Source organism: Artibeus jamaicensis, unplaced genomic scaffold (genome assembly GCF_021234435.1).
Source record: "Artibeus jamaicensis isolate MK-2021 breed Jamaican fruit bat unplaced genomic scaffold, CSHL_Jam_final scaffold_1964, whole genome shotgun sequence".
Lineage (NCBI taxonomy): Eukaryota > Metazoa > Chordata > Mammalia > Chiroptera > Phyllostomidae > Artibeus > Artibeus jamaicensis.
In genome coordinates this window covers 310,760-327,774 of record NW_026522030.1, presented here as the reverse complement: position 1 = coordinate 327,774, position 17,015 = coordinate 310,760, and the positions used below count along the sequence as shown (strand labels likewise).

General features: G+C 50.7%; 1 protein-coding gene across 1 annotated transcript in view; it reads left to right on the top strand.

Annotated features, from left to right (window-relative positions):
• The window catches only part of MRRF (mitochondrial ribosome recycling factor), a 49,205-nt gene that overhangs the window by 22,651 nt on the left and 9,539 nt on the right, over window positions 1-17,015 (top strand). Inside the window, exon 6 of the mRNA XM_037142190.2 lies at window positions 16,306-16,465. Within this exon, the coding sequence (XP_036998085.2) occupies window positions 16,306-16,465 (160 nt within the window). The remainder of the gene's footprint in view (window positions 1-16,305; window positions 16,466-17,015) is intronic.

The window sequence follows — 17,015 nt, the reverse complement described above, 5'->3', positions numbered from 1 at the left end:
AGCAGATCTCGAAGAGTGCTTCACCCTCATTACACGCCCTCGATCTGTATTTTCTCATTTAGAATTAGTCTACTGAGTATGTGACTCTTATCCATAATCTGCCTCTGGTCCTTTGGGGAGGTAGGTGGAAGATAAATCCCAAATCAGTAAGAGGTCAGACTTGGGGCCTGGACTGGACTTATCACTGAGTCCTCTTTTCACAGCCTGGGGAAGCCAGCCCTGTGTGGCTGCCCACACGTCTCCCTCCCCACTGTCAGGAGGAGGGCACCCGGCCTCGGGAGCTCCGGGTGTGTCCGTACCCGCTGGCAGCACGCGTAGTTTCATTGAGAGAAGTCAGTCACCCGGACGGGATCTTTGAACACTCCCTCCCATCAGAACTCACCGACATCTGTGGGATCGGACTTGGGGTGCTGTTTGCTCACCACCTGATACCGAAGTTGCAGTGCCTGGCGGTGCTGTGCTGAACACTGCAGTTTCTCTCCAAATTCTCACAGCACTGCTCGGAGGTCAGGGGACTCTTCTCCTCCTTCTTTTTTAATATTTTATTTCGTTTTAGAGAGAGGATAGGGGAGGGAGAAAGAAGGGGAGAGAAACATGGATCTGTTGCTTCTTGCATGTTTCTAACTGGGGACCTGGCCCCAACCCAGGCATGTGCCCTGACCAGGAATCGAACTGGTGACCTTTTGGTTCACAGGACGATGACACACAACCCACTGAGCCACACCGGTCGGGACAGGAGACTCTTCTTCTGCCCTTTTGATGACGAGAGACCGGATGGTCAAGGGAGTGAATGCCCGGTGCTGTATAGTTACTGAGCGGCACAGCCGGGTCAGAACTCGGGTCCCTTTTACTGCCTTTTCTCCCGTCCTCGTCTCCTAGTAGAAGGTCTCTGGCATGTCAGGCTTGTTACTTCTTAATCAGAGACCCTGACAAGTTTTGAACATTCATTTATTCTGGACAGATTTTGGCCTCCACCCTATTTTACGTCTTCATTATACCCCCAAACAAGCAAACACACCCCCTCTTACTCATTGTCTTACCAGGTGTCAGTGAGAAAAGCACACAGCACAGTCTGAGGCTGCTTTGGTGTGAGAGCACTGAGCTCGTGCCAGATACCAAACAAACGCGTAAGGAGTCACAACTTCACCGGGAAATAAAAGGGCACGTGATCGACTCACTCTCTGCCGAGGCGGCATCTTTCCTTGATTGTCCCCCTCTCTCATTATTTTTTAAATCAGTGTCTGCATTGCTTTTATTTTAAGTAGATTAAAATGAAAATAGCCCCATTCTATCCTCCATAGGGAACCACTTTTAGCACCTAGAATTTTTAGGGTTTTTTTCTATGCAAATTCAAACACATGTCTGTATCTCCTCCATTTTTCATGGAATGGTACGAGATTATATTATACATACTGCTCAGCACTTTTAAAAAACGTAACAGTATGTCATTGCTTTCTCTGATGAGAGTTCTTCCCACTCTTTTTAAAGGATGCATAGTGTTTGCATTTCATATGTGGCATTAACCAGTTCTCAGTTGCTGAATATCTCGGTTCTTCAGAATTTTTACTCTTTCACTCACATGGTCATGATTGCCCAAGGCAGTTCCATTCCGCCGGGATCGAGGAGTGGTAGCGAGGGGACTGTAACTGGGGAAGAAGCCAACGGAGCGTCGGGGCCTTGGTGTGGCTGTGGTTGCTCAATCGTCCCGGTGCTCGTTTGTGACAGCTGTGTGCCGCCATCCTTCCTAGAGGCAGGGACCTTTCAGGGCCAGGCTGCCATCTGCAACATACGCAAGGGACCCCTCCAGGGGTCCCTGGGCCTGAACTTGACATCACTGTCTTAGGAAAATCCATTGATACTTAGATGGCTCTCCCAGCTATACATGGCAGTAATGATATTAAGCATACCGACTGTTTACTGAATGAACTTTGTTTTAGGGCCTGTGCTGTATTATTCATCTCACTTCATTCCGTTATTCCTTATTATTACTTCTAGCCCTCATCCAAGTATATGTTCATTGATTTTAGAGAGAGAGGAAGGGAGAGAAAGAGAAAGGTACAAACATCAATGCGAGGCAGAAACATCAATTGTCCTCCCTCACTCCCCCACCAGCCCTGACCAGGGATCGAACCCGCAACCCTTTGGTGTACAGGACAGTGCTCCAGCCAACTGAGCCACCTGGCCCAAGGCTATTCCTTACGTTTTATTCATGAGCTAAGTAAGCCCAAGGCAGGTTAAATAACTTTCTCAAGTTCGTTTAGCTAGTAAGTTGAGCAAAAGTTAAATATGGGTTCTTTTGACTTCAAAGTCTGTTCTTAAACCTAGGGACTTTTAAGAGCACTTTTTGTTTCGTGTTTGTTTGTTTTTGTAGCAAGGGGCAGCAATTAGTATTTTAAAATTTAATTATATACCAATTGAAACCATGTGGAACAGAATTTCCAAAGCTCAAATCAGGGTGCATAGTTTAAAAGTGAGTCTGTGCACCATTTTCTAGTGTGAGAAGCAGTCTGGGTACAGGGGTCGGTTTTTAATCAGCTTTATGATGATGTGTAGCTTACAAAAAACGGACCCGTGTCAAGTGCACGGGATGGTGATTTCTGAAGGGTTGGTGTCCCTGGAACCGCACCTCAGTCACCCACAGTCCCCTGTGCTCACTCCTCTGCACGTCAGTCCTCAGTCCTCCTCTGGCCTCCGCAACAACTTAACTGCTTTTATGATGACATAAAAATTTTGTGCTGAAGTTTGAGACTTCTGGGACGTCTGTACGTTTATGCAGCAGATTTGTGGAGGACTGACTGTGTGAGACGTGGTTCCAGACAGGAGATGGAGCAGTGAACGAGCCCCACGAAGCCTTACCTGGTGGCACTTCCCCTGGGGAGAGGGACAGCGACTGGCAGTGACCACCGGGTGTGTCAGACTGTCATCTGTTCCTCTCTGTGGACAAAAACAAGTCTGTGAGGAGAAGTAAAGGACGTCTTGCATGGAGGTAGTGGGGGTGGTACAATTTTAAGTGGTGTGTCCGTGGAATAGGGGAAGATGGCCCTTGAACAGAGACCTGAGGATGAGAGAGAGAGCTCTGCCTACACCCAGCACTAGGGCGGGGAAAGGACCGAAGGCCTGGGGGTGGGCTGGTGCCTGGGATGTTCAGGAGCAGCAAGAGTGCTCACATGGTGGCAGCGGAGTGGTGGGGGTGGGGTGGGGGTGGGGGTGATGGAGGGAGAAATAGGAGGTGAAAGCCAGAGTGGAATGGGGAGGCCAGGATCATATAAGGTCTTTGTGTTGGGCAGGGTTCTGCAGAGAAACAAGAGCAACAGGATATAAAATAAAGAGACTTGTTACAAGGAACTGACTTGTGCGATTATGGAGGCCGCCAAGTCCCAAGGTCTGCAGTCAGCAAACCCAGCAGACCTGGATACTCCTTCAAGGTTTATGGGTGAGGATGATGAGTATCTACCAGCAGAGGAGGTGAGAGTAAGTAAGTGGCCAGGGAACTAGGACGATGCAGGGTCCTAGGGTCCTAGTGACGTGTATCAAAGAGGAGGGGTCCCGCCAATACCGAATACGCTGATGGGTCACAAAGAGGTCGGAGACATGATCGTTGGATTCAGCAACCGGATTATATGTATCAGTTGCTGTCCAGGTGTGAGGAAAAGCACAGGGGCTTTGGGGCTAGGCAGACCTAGGTTCAGGTCCCTCTTGTCACACTCTGGGTGTGGCGGCTCGGGTCCTCCGAGAGGCAGACCCCAGGGCAGAAGATGCGAGGGAGAGTTATTGGAGGAGAGGCCTGTGAGAGAGGTGGGGTGCAGGTCTGCCCCCAGTGAAGGAAGGAGAGAGGAGGGCTGGGCAGAGGGCGCTCATGCCGCGTGCACCCCTGAGGGCCGGCCAGGCTGCGGCCGCTCCTGGTGAGCGGCCTGCGGGAGGTGTCCCTCTGCGCGCGTGCTCGCCGGCTGGCAGCGGCCCAGGGGACCTGCCCATTGCAGTGAGGCGAGGTGGGTTGCTTAATTTTTTTGAAGCTTTAGCCTCTTTATCTGTAAGTGGGGAATACTTTTTATGGTTTTGAGAAGTAATGGGATATTACCTGTGAGGCTCCTGGTATGAGGCCTGGTGTGTCATACTTAAGAAATATTAATTTCTTTACCTTACAGTATTTATCATTATTTAATTCTTCTGGTTAAGGAGTTTTGTTTTGTTTTTAAGGTTTTGTTTATTTATTTTCAGAGGGGGAAGGGAGGGAGAGAAACATGATGTGGGAGAGAAACATTTGTCAGTTGCCTCTTGCACACCCCCAGCGGGGGGCCTGGCCCGCAACCCAGGCCTGTGCCCTGACTGGGAGTGGAACTGGCGACCTTTCAGCTCCCAGGCTGGCACTCAGTCCCCTGAGCCACACCAGCCAGGGCTGGTTAAGGAGTTCTTTGAAAACTTTTTTTTCTGATCATTTGGGAGTAAAAACAATTACATTTTATTTCTGTATACTGATTCATCTTTTAGTCCTTAAATCTCTTTCTCCCTCTCTTCCTCACTGAGTCCCTCCCCCAACCCATGTTCATTTTTAACCCCTATCCTTTCCTTCATTTTTAGGGGTGAGAGGAGTTGAGTCATTATGTTGTAATTATCTTGGAATTTGAGTTGCTCGGGAACACTGTAGATTGATTGTTAATGAGCACTTGGTCTGTTCTTTGAATATGAATTACGGTGAACCAGACCTCCTGGAAGATGTCTCCCAAGTAAGAAAATGTGATGACTGGTCCCCCCTGTGGTGTGAGTTTCACTGTGTGTCTGGTAAGACCGAGGGACCTTGGTTCTTCTAGACCCCTTGGCCCACTGACCTGCACCCCAGGACCTCACAGTAGTTGGGTAATTGCCATGATCATCTCCCACTTTCCCTCCTGGCATTGTCTTGGGCGATAGACCTATGCCTGGACTAGGCACCTTCCCTTGGACCCTGTTTCCAGGTGACCAGCGTGAAGGAGAATGCTACCTAGGATCGCACCACGGAGTTCCACAGAAAATGGTGAAAACCCTGAGTTATAGTTCTCCTAGCCTGAGTTTTCTCTCTCAGGCGCTTTCCCCTGCCATACGCTGACGTACAGTTTCTTGTGGATGATGAGCAGGTGTTTCCAGGGAGAGCAGGTTGGGTGTGGCAGGGCAGGAGGTCCCCAGGCTGGGTTCAGCAGGGGCGGCTGCTGTGCAGCCTTGGAGAGCCAGAACCGATGCGCAGAGGGGCGAGGTTACAGCCAGAAAACTCTAAAAGAAAGCCAGTAAAAAGAGTTATGTAACCTTAGGCCAGTTCTTTCAACACTCTGAGTCTCAGTTTCCTCTTCTGTAAAATGGGCCAATCGCGGTATTTACTTTTTTGCAGTTACCTGGTGAAACGCCTGGGAAGGACAAAAGGGACAGGGAGCGAGAGCAGACAGGGAGAGCCTTCAGACTGGTGCGGGCTGACACCCGTGAATGAGGGACATGCGTGCAATAAATGAGAGAGGATGCTATTCTTAAATCGCCATTATCAGGTGAGCTGTGCGATTGACGGCTCCGGCGGCCTTTTCTGCACGTGCGGGGATCGCCCAGAGTCCGTCGCCCGGCTGAGGCGCGCTGTCTGTCGTTAGGTTCTCCGTCTGGGGAGAAGTCCTGTCTGGCGATGACAGCCAGACAGGCACAGCGATTTTTAACAGCTGTATTAAAAGATAATCCACCCACCGAAAGTATAGAGTTTTAGGACTTTGTTTTCTCCTCCCACAAAGAAACCTGCCAGCAGTCACTTCCCACTTTACTGCCACCCCCTTCCTTGGCTGTAGGCAACCACTGGTCTGCGTTCTGACTTTCAACTTGACTCCTCCGAACAGTCCATGCAAATGGAACCTGTGGGGTGTGGTGTTCGGGACCGGCTTCCTCACTTACCGTGATGTCTTTAAGGTTCACCCTTGTTGCAGTACGTTATTCTTTTTTATTGCTAGGTAGTATCGTGTGGCTCTACCACACTTTATTCATTCATAAGCTGAAGAACATGTGGGTCGTTGCCACGTTTTGACTATTGTGAATAGTGCTGCTAAGGAGCATTATTGCACCAGTTTTTCTGTAAACGTTTTTGGTCCTCTGGATGTGTGCACATGAGTGGAATTGCTGGTCATATGATAACTCGATTAACTTGTTGCGCATCCGCCAAACATTTCCTCAGGGACCACACAGTTTACACTTCCTCCGTTAGTGCTCCAAGTGCTCCGTCCTCTTGCCAACACTTACTGTTATTTATTATTATGATTCTTACCATCCTGGTGGGTATGAAATGGTGTCTTCTTGAAGTTTTGATTTGCATTTCCCTGAAGACCACTCAAGTTGAGCATCTTCTCATGCATTTGTTTGCCAAATGGCATATCTTTAGAAAAATATCTATTCCAGTCCTTCACCCAGTTTTTAATGGGGTTGTTTGTCCTTTAGTTGAGTTGAATGAGTTCTTTATATATTCTAGATACTAGAATCTTATCAGATATATGATTTTCCTCTTTTTTCTAATCATAAGAAGAATACACATTTTTTACAAAAATTCAAATCCTACAGAAAAATAAAACTGTTTACTCTTCTGCCAGTATTCTTCCCAGAAGTAACTGTTGATAAGTTTAGCATATATCCTTCCAAAGTTTAAAAAAGAGCGCATACAAACATAATTCACATAAACAGGATTACATATCTATGGTACTACAACCTGCTTTTCTGAGTAACAACACCTTATACAGCTTTTGTGGGGAGCTCTTTGCTTTTGTGGCCACAGAGAAGTCCCCTCTGAGACGGGTGTGACACAGATGAGGAGACTGGGGGTCAGTGTAAGTGATTTGCTCAGAGTCACAGATTAGCTGTTGGAAGAGTCATTATTCAAATCAGACCTGTTCCTGAAGCTCCGTTCTTGCCGCACGATCACACTGCTCTCTTGGATGCTGCCCTGGACTCTGCTGCCTCCCGCTCTGTGGCCGCCTCCCGCTCTGTGGACGCCTTGTCTCGCCGCCGCGTTGCCCGGTGGAGCTCATGTCAGGAGTCTTGTGTCTACTGTGCACATTCCAGGAAACGCTCCCTTTTTTCGCAACGCCCCCACACATACAGACCTTTGGCCATCCTGAAAGGAGAAGAGAAATAAGAGAAGAACACCTAATGATTGAATTTGGGCCAGGCAGCCACAAACTGCAATTGAGCAACTGCAGCTGCTTGTCCGGCCCTTTTGTTCCCACCGCCTGCTGGCCGAAGCTGCTGTCGCAGGGCCATTCATTCTGCTGGTTGAGTTCCATCCGGCGCCTTCCTGGGCTGGGCACACCTCCATGCAGTTGAGGACGCTTGCCTTCTCCTCCTCAGTGTTGCTTCCCTCCTGGCCTGTGGCTTTCTAGAAGCCACTCTTACCATTTCGGGTCCCAGGTGTGTGGAACGGGGAGTGTGGGCTGAGGGGAAAGGTGCCACCGAGACCTGTGCAGAAGCTGCACCCAGAGGACAGGCCGTTCCTCTCCCTGCCCATCCTCTGTTCTCCGCCCTCTGTGTTCTGCGCCTGTCTCCAGAACCCGGCCATCGATAGCTGTGAGTCAGGTCCCCAGTCCATTGCCGTTACCCGTGGATTTCCTCTCTCCTCCTCCCCACTGCACTTGGACTCTCAGGGCAGCTGGAGGAGCGGTCCCGAGCAGGACGTGGTGTGAGAGTGTTGCTGTTCCCATTACTACCGCTAGTGACACAGCTGCTTCGCTGGGTGTGGCGCCGACTGGGGGTCCGGAATTCGAGAGTCAGGCTGCCCTGGGCTCAAATCCCAGGTCTGCCGGGAGCTGGTGTGGCCTTGGGCCGGCCACTCGATCCATCTGGGCTTCCCTTTTCTAGTCCGCAAAGTCCTGGTAATGATGCCACGGACGTCCTGGGAGTGTTGGGAAGACGTGCCGGCTCAGGGCCTGGCGCGTGGAGAGAGCTCTGCAGCTGTCAGTTATTGAAGGGGAACAGGTGACACGGGGTCGGTTGTCTGCAGGTGTAAACGGGCCCTTACTGTGGCAGTAAGATTTCTCCTTGTTTCCCCATCTTGCTTTCTCCGTAGCACTTACGTGTCATTTTGTATATTTATTTGTCTTCTCTCCGTCTGTCTCCTTCACTAGACTGTGAATAGGAGGAGCCGTGTTCACGTGTGTAAGCAGAGCTGTTGTTCGCATGTACCAGCCGTAGCGCTGGCCCCTGGGACAGGTCCCAGCATGTGGGAAGGATGTGCTGATGCGACCGGTGTCAGTGAACACACGGTGTCGGCAAACACGGTGTCGACCCGGTCAGTGAACATGCGCACTCACTACACGCCCGCCGCTGTCCCGAGCGCGGCTGGCATGTTAACTGATATCTTCACAAGTCTTTCGAGGTGGGCGTGTCGCCCAGTTACAATAAAGAAACCGAGTCACAGGCGAATGGAGTTCTTTGTGCCCAGAGTCACACCGTTAGGAAGCGGAAGAACAGGCAGTCCTCTCAGAGCCCGGGGGTGCAGCCGCCACACTGTCCTGTCCCTCAGCAGGGCGCGTCACTAGTGTTGTTGTTACTGGTGATACGGTATGATTAACAGCTTTAAAATAGTGCCTGCAACTGTGAAGTTCTTTAATCGTCATCTCTCATTTGCCCCAGCACCCACTGTGGAAGAAAGGTAACATTTATTATTCTCCCTCCCGCCCCCATCAAACACTCGAAGGAAATAAGAACAAATGTTTACTGAGCACATCATTGTTTGCTAGCACATGTAGTAACTCTTAATTTTTATAACAGTCCCACTGAGTTAATGGTGCACATTTGACAGACGGGGAACTAAGGCAAGGAGGTAAAATTACTTGCCCAGGGCCATGCAGCTAAGAAATGATAGTTCTGGGCCTCGGACCCACACAGTCTGGCTTCAGAGACAGTTCCCTAGACATCCTTCTCTGAGGTTCAGAGAGAAGTTCACTTCCACAGTTACCCATGTCCTGTGCGAGCGGCAGGGCTGGGATCGGCCTAAATCCGCGGCCCCCGTGCCTGTGCTCTTTTCCTGAACTGTCGCTCTGAGGCAGGAGCTGCCTTTGCTCATCCCCGACTTGGGTATCCATTCCTTCTGGGGCGACGAGGAAAGAGAAGATGAACGACTTAATCGAGGTCACTCAGCTGAGGGTTTGGAGTTCAACCTGCGTTCTCCTTCCGTCACGCTGGACTGCGGTTCAGTGTGGTGTGTCTGACTTAGCCAGGCCTCAGTCACGGGCCAGTGGCCAGTCCTTGGAGGGCAGGCAGCCAGTTGCGTCCCCAGAGAGACCTGACGTTCTGCTGGTGGTAGAAGTCCTTTCAGGGGAAAGCTGAGGGGTGGAGCATAAGGAGCGGGCAGGTGGGGGACTGTGCACCTAGAAGCGTAGGAAGTCTGGCTCTGCTACACAAACAAAAACATTTCCTTCAGGCTCACAGTCCCAAGACACCGGGCAGCGCCCACCAGCAAACAATAAAGCGAGGCCCGTGCCTGCTGTCAACTGCAGGCTGGTGCTTCTGCTGGGGGGGTGTCTCCCCGAAGCCCGGTGAGGTGGGGGGAGCTTCCTGTCCCTGGAGCTGTGAGACACACCTTTGACGGGCAGTCCCGGGAATGCAGCTGCCTTCCCCCTTGGCCTGTCCCCCGCGCTGCTGTCGTAGAACTCAGGCCTCCACTGGCCCCGCCGCCCGCTGTTCTCCTCCGACCCCATTCTTTCCCTCCCTGCTCACTGCCCACTCAGCAGCCCAGCTCCGAGTGACTAAATCCTATGGCTCCCTCCCTCCCTCACCACTCACATCCTATTATCCCCACGTCCTGGAGATTCTGTTAAAGATAAGGATGCAGCCGTCCTGAACTGAGCTTCTACAGGGCACACACACTGGCAGGGTCTTCAGCCCTTGTCACTGTTACTGCCCGTAATCCCTGCTTCCGCCCTCTCAGTAACATTCTCACTCCGGTTTTGTGCGTGAGGAAACTGAGTCTGGAGAATTGGAAAGCGTGCTTACAGTTCTGAAGCTAACAAGTGGCAGAGCCGGGACTTCCGGCTTTAAAGCACGTCCTCTCTACTTTTTAAAGTCTTGTTTAAGTGACCAGAGATCCTCGTGAAGTCAAGTGCTGACATATTATAACAGGCTTTTACAGTAATTGCCCAAGCTGTGCATGGCTTCCTCTCACAGACACCTGGCGGATGGCCTTGTACGTGCGTCCCAGTCTTGCTGAAACAATAGGAAATACCCTTTCAGTTGGTGGGATTCTCTGGCATTTGGGTTACCAGCAGGGCATGCTCTTGGCTTATTGCTCACAAGAACGTGCTGAAGGAATTCTGCAGGAATCCATCCAGGATGTTACGGGAAGACCCGCCTGGTGGAGCTCGTGCAAACAAAGTATGACCCTGCCAGCTCAGCCAGACCCCTGCCTCGTGCTCGGAGGTTCTCTGACCCCGGCCGGAAAAGGCCGCCGTCTTCCTCGCCCAGCCAAGAAGCTCCTTCCGGGCTGGCCCTGAGCTCCCCGGTGCTGCCTGGTGGCCCCCGGGCAGGCGCGTGCCATGTGCTCAGGTCTGCTGCTGTCTTCATGAAACAAGCCTGATCCAGTTTCCTCTGCCTCACACAGACAGCTGCGGCACTCTGTGTGCTTAGGGGCAGTCCACCAAGACACTTTCCCCCACCCTTCTTTAGCTGTGGTGAGATGGACGTAAAAAATGTTGGCATTTTAGTCATTTTTACGTGTCTCGTTCAGTGGAATTAAGTACATTCGCATTGTTGTACAGCCAGTCTCCAGGACTCTTCACGTTGGAAAACTGAAACTCCGTACCCATTAAACAAAAACTCCCCAGGCCCTGACAGCCCAGTTCTCGGTGATTGCTCTTCTCCCTTCTGTGTCCGTGAATTTGACCCTTCCAGGAACCTTGTACGAGGAGAAACATGTAACAGTTGCCCTTTTGTGCTGGGCTTCTTTCACTTAGCAGGATGTTTCCAGACTTGGCCGTGTTGTAGCGTGAATCAGAATTTCCTTTTTAAGGCTGAATACTGTTCCTCTGTGTGTATGTACTGCATGTGCACCCGTTTATCCGTCGACGGATCTGCTAAGACTCAGCATGACCTTGAAGGGCCTGTGGGTGTAGTCTCGCCCTTGCCGGCCTCCCCAGCCTCCTCGTTTGGAACGGTCTCCTTTCTGCATTCTGTACTGTGGCCATGCTGCCTTTTCCAGTCTCTGGAGAGCAGGACCCTCCTCCTTACCTGGAAAAGTGCCTCCACTTTACAGAGGCCATTCCTTCGGGTGGGGAGGGTCCTCCCCTAGCCTGGCCACTCTTGTGCTTCCTAACTCAAATGTCACTTAGCGCGGTTATCTCCTCTTGTTGTTCCTGGGGTCCCCCGAGGAGAGCTTGTGGACTGCCTTTCCCTGCTCATTATTTTCATGGGACTCTCTATGTCTTTATTTGCTCCTTATGGCTGCGTATTGTTAGCTGTGCATGCGTTTGCTTCATGATTGCCCTCCTTGCCATGCTGTAAACTCAAGGGTGTCTGAAGCTATATCCCTAGTGTCTGGCACAGCAGCTGGCACATAGTAAGTACCCAGTAAAGAGCTGTCGAAAGAAACTGTAAACTGAATGAACCATGAACACTGAAGAAAGAAGATTTCAGGGCTATGTGCTGGGAGCATTTGTGTCTTAAAATGTACATGAGATATTAAATTAGGTCTCAAAAAGTCCTCCTACTGAAGCATACATAGTTAGTTTGCCCTACCATTTCTCTGTTGATAAAAACTTCCATGGATAAGCTCTTCATCACTGGAAGATGCCTCCGTGGTTGCCGAAACGTAAATAACAGTTGCAGCAAAGGCAGCTTACACGCGCCGAGTATTCAATCTCCGCCAAGCTTTGTGCTGTGTACTTCCAGGTGTCATCTCATCTCCTCACAGTGACTCTGAAAGGTAGATGCTGTTTTGTTGTTTGTTTTCAATTTCTATTTCTAGATGACATCATCAATACTCAGAAAGCCTTTTTAAAGATTTTATTTATTTTTAGAGAGGGAAAGGGAAGGGGAGAGAGAGGGAGAAAAGCACCCATGTGAGAGACTGATCAGTGGCCTCTCGTATATGCCCTGACGGGACCGAACCTGCAATCCAGGCCTGTGCCCCAACCGGGAATTGACCTGGTGACCTTTTGGTTTTCGGGAGGACACCCAGCCAACTGAGCCACAGCAGTTGGGGCAAAAGCTCAGAGAGTTTAAACAGCTTGCCAAAGGCCCCTCAGCCAGTAGGTTGTGGCTCAGAAGTGCAGGGTAGTTGGGGTGGAGCTAAGCTTCCTGGGCTGCCCGGCCCCAGTGCCCCTTTCCTCTGTCACTGAACAGCTCTCGTTTTACCTGCCTCGGTTTTTTCTCTGGAACCAGGGCTTTGTGGCTAAAGGAGAGTTTGATAGCTCGGCCTCCAGAACAAGTTTGGCCCTGATGCACCCTTTGAAGTCTCATGCCCTCTGGCCATTGTATTTCTTACCGTGCTTCCCCTTCCTTTCTTCTGCAGCTGACAGGTTTCTCTGCATCTCCTCGGTACTTGCCAAATCTCAAGGCAGTAGGAGTTGAACTTGCAGCATCATGCCCCTTCCACAGAACGTCTGTCCCTCTGTCCTAGCAGCAGTCGGCCTCTTTCCAGGTGGTGGTTGACAGTTTGTCTCCACCGCTGGACTGAGTCCCTGGAGAAGGTGGCTCAGGCCTGCTTCCTCTCTGGAGCTCCTCAGCCTGGCCCAGGGTCTGGCAGGGAAAGCAGGGGCCGCAGCCAGCGCTCACTGACCCAGCGCACCCCAGGCACAGAGCGGGCGCTTGGAACCAGCTGGCCGAGGCCCGAAGCCTGGAATACAAACTAGCGTGTACTCACAGAACCCCATGAATGCAGCATGGAGACCATCGGACGTATTAATCACTGGTTTGGAAAGGCATTAAAATAGTTCCATAATGTAGTGTGTTTCTTTTCTAAAACAGATGTGCCTTGTTTCATGAGAAAGCAATTAAGTGTGTTTGATTAAAACATTCATAAATGCTATCATTTACTCAAGGCTACTATATGCTGCTGTCTTTATGGGTACTTTATACATGTTGTGACTGCTTCTCCCAATACTGTAGGATATGAAGATGTTTTTAATAATTTCACCTTTGAGATGAGGAAACGGAGGCTCAGAGAGAATGAGCAGCTTGCCTGAGCACAGTCCGCGTCTGAGTGGCAGATGCAGGACCAAACGGGGCCGTCTGACTTCAGAACCGCCGCCTTCCCCCCTCACTGCTTCTGGTCTTGTGGGGCAGGTGCCTTTCAGCTCAGGGCCCCAAACGCAGCCCCTCCAGTGCCAGGCACCCCTCCCTTCTCCCCTGGTCCCCCCTCCTCACTGTGCCCCCCTCTCCATTTCCGTAGATGCTGCCTCTGTCCCTGCTTCCCGAAACTGGAGTGTTTTTGTCAGCATCATTAATTGGACACTGTTGTGTGTGGAAACTCTTCTGTTAACAGTGTAGTCATGTCACAGTTATATGAATAAATACAAAATGCACTTTATTGAGGCCACGTTACACCTATTGTGATTTTGTTTTCTTTATACTGCCTTTTACTCTTAAGACTTTTTTAAGCCCCAGTTTATGTATGTTAAATGTATGGGCTTTTTTCTTCATGTAAAATATAAATAAAACAATGTAGTGAAAAGGATGCTGATGAGATTAAAACACTTTTTTATTAAAGATCATCTAAACAGTAGGATACCTACTCATTTCGAATTATATATGAAATACAGGATTGGAATAGTTCTCGTTAGGGAGTTTGAGAGGTTCTTGCAGACCTAGGTTCATTTGTTTTCTGCCCCTCCTAGTATTTCAGCAGGATTAAGTTTTTTGAGTCAGTGGATCAAGTTTTAATTTCCCTGTTCCTTCCTCATACTGACATATGCTTTGGCAGAACAAAAAAGAGACCTAAACATGTCAGCATGATTTTTGTTCAATGAATTAAAAACCATAAAAGTAACAAGATCTGATCCAAATCCCTAAACTCCTGACATGGTGGTTTTGTCCTTTTCAGTCCTAAGCTTCATGTTACCGACTTTGAAAAGCTTCCTGCCTGGAAGCAGAAGTCACGGCCGCCGAGCGTAGTTTGTGTGCGATGGATGACAAGGGGCAGGCGGCCTGGGGTCGTGGAGGGAACACAGGCCAGGAGGATCTGCACTGGAATCCCGTTCTGTCGCCCAGGCCCACGGCCGCGTGATTTAACCTGCGTGCCGCGGTTTCCTCCTGGCAGGATGGGGGTGTGAGAATCCAGTCTGAAGAGCGTTGTGAGGATCGGGAAGGTGACGTGCGTAAGGCACTCACCGGCAGAGCGTGACTTACCCGTGGTAGTGATGGGGACCGTTTTTATTTTGAGAATACCTCCAATTAGCTGAATCCAGAAGGATTTCCTTGTAACGCAGCTGTCTACTTTGTCTTCAGAGTGTATGCTTTCTCAAACTTTTCAAGTTTTCTTCTCATCCTATCAGGGAAAAAACACCAGGTGGATGCCACTAAGTCTTTAACACCCACCTGCCACTGTTTTATGTGGAACGTGGACCCATGACTGGGGGTTGTCTTTACTGAGCAAGAACGACCAATCTGAGGGTCAAGAGCTAGGTGCTCAGGGCCCGGGGACAGAGGGCTTTGGTCATACTAGGACTGTTGGCTTTTGAGACAGGGCAGCCTGGGTTTGACTTTGTGTAAGATACCAGACTTCTTTAGAGTTCACGATCTTACGAGGGCCTCCGTGACGTGGGTTTCTAGCCTCTTGTCCTGTCACTCTCTTCTTTGTCATCTGCATTCCAGTCAGTTCCTCAGTGGAACGTGGTCTCCGAGGCTCAGAGCCTTTCCACTGCGGTGTTTTCCCACCGAAGTGTCCCTTTGCCGTGCCAGTGCTGGCAGCTTGGACCCATTCTTCAGGTTCAGGTCCTAGTGCCGTCTGCTAGTCAGGATCGGATGGGCTCTGCTGTAGTAACAAGCAGCCCCCTGACCTCCGTGGCTCACACAGCCTTAGTTCTTGCTCATTCTGCATGGTGGACACTGTTCCTGGTAGTCGTGGACCCAAGCTGATAGCTGTTGTATGTCTACTCACCGTGGCCAGCGGAACCTGGTGTGGTGGGGCTCACACTGGCTCTTCAAGCTTCTGCCCTGAGGTAACACTGAACTTCAGACCGGTTGGGAAATGCATTCCTCCTGGAAGGAATGAGGACCAGAATACCAGTGAGCAGACCTAACAACTTCCACATTTAGATACTATTTCTCTAGGAAAGCCTTCCCTTACTGCCCACTCCCCAAACTCGGACAGAAACTGGCGGGTCAGCGGGGCTGCTTCTGCGCCTGGTGCTCCCCCACATCCCGCCCAGAGCAGTCCTCACACTCCATTGTCACTTTCTCCTTCCTGACCGCTCCGTCTAGCTAAGCTCCCGAAGAGCAGGACAAAGGTTCGTCACGTTCATCCTCGTGCCCGCTGTGCCCAGCACTGGCTGTGGCAGGTAGCAGACCTCAGTGTGTACAGGACGAAGAGTGAAGGACAAACCTGTCGGCCTGCGGTGCTGGGCTGTTGTGCTGATTAGATGTGAAGTAGGCATAGGAATACCCGCCCCGTACAGTTGTAAGGATCGGCATATGAAGTGCCCGCCCTAGTGACTGACAGAGCAGGCCCTCCGTGCCCATTGTCGTTACGGTAAGGATGCTAACAGAAAAATAACGGACACTCATGAAGCACGTCTATTGTGCCAGATGCTCTCAGGGGCCCTTTATGGAGGTGACCAGTGCACAGGTTCTCACACGTCATGTTGGGACTCATGTCATATCTTGGTCAGTTTTGAGGTGATTCTCAAGTCATTTGGTATAATACTAGTTGAGATTCTGAAGGTGCTACTTATTTGTTCGGGCGCATTAGAGATTTGGAGATGATGTGCCGGGGTCAGTGCCCAACACCACACACATCATCCCGTGTAATCTTCACGCCACCGACTGAGACGGGTACCGACGGTTCCCATGGTGAAGACGGGACTCCGAGGAGAGGAAGCCGGATATGCCTCTCGTGCGGCACGGCCAGGATTTGGCCCTCGGTCTGCCTCGCCTCCCTGGCTCACGGTTTTGAGCAGTGCTCTTTCTGGCTCTTCCCAGCCAACTCACCAGGGACTTCCCTTGACCCTGCACACTCCATGGGCCCGTGTCAGGAACGTGAAGCTCATCTGCCATCAGAGAGTGAGCTTACAAACCGCTGAGCTAATGGACAGCGTAATTCTAAATTCTTGGCTAGCAGTTAATGTAGAGGATGATTTTATTGACCCCTCTTTTGTCTCTTGTCAGGGTAACCAGGGAGCACAGGGAGATGCTGGTGAAACTGGCCAAACAGAACACCAACAAGGCCAAAGACTCTTTACGGAAGGTTCGTAGCAATGCGATGAATAAGCTGAAGAAATCAAAGGACAAGGCCTCGGAGGACACCATTCGACTCATAGAAAAACAGGTACTGTTCCCAGCAGATGTAATGCTTGTGTGTCTGATCCAGGGAATCTCTTGTTCATGTCTGAAGTGAGGAAAATGAACTGATGTGATTCTCGTGGACCGAGTCTCTGGCCTGGGCCTCGCCCTCTGCGGGACCCTGGGAGTGGGGAGGAGGGGGAGGTCTGTTGGTCTTTTACCATGCGCCAGGCTCTGCCGGACACTTCACATCACTTCATTTACTCCTGTTGCTGCAAAGCTGTGAGGCGTAGGCAGTGAGGAGACAGGTTCAGAGAAGCTGAATAACTTGTCCAAAGCCACACTGCTGGCAAATGGCACGAATGGGCTCCAGACGCAGGCGGATTTCAGAGCCTGTGCACCGCTGCGCTCCTGTGTGTGGTTGGTTGTCAGGGTGCCGAGAAGTGAGAACTTCAGTGTTCATAGTGTACGGAGTAGTGGCGCTTGTACGTGTCTTAAAGGAGCTGCTGGGGTGAAGCAGTGAGGGACAGGGGAGGGTAGGCCACATGAGCAGAGGTGTGGTGGTGTCAGAGAACACTGTTTGGTGAGAGAGTCGC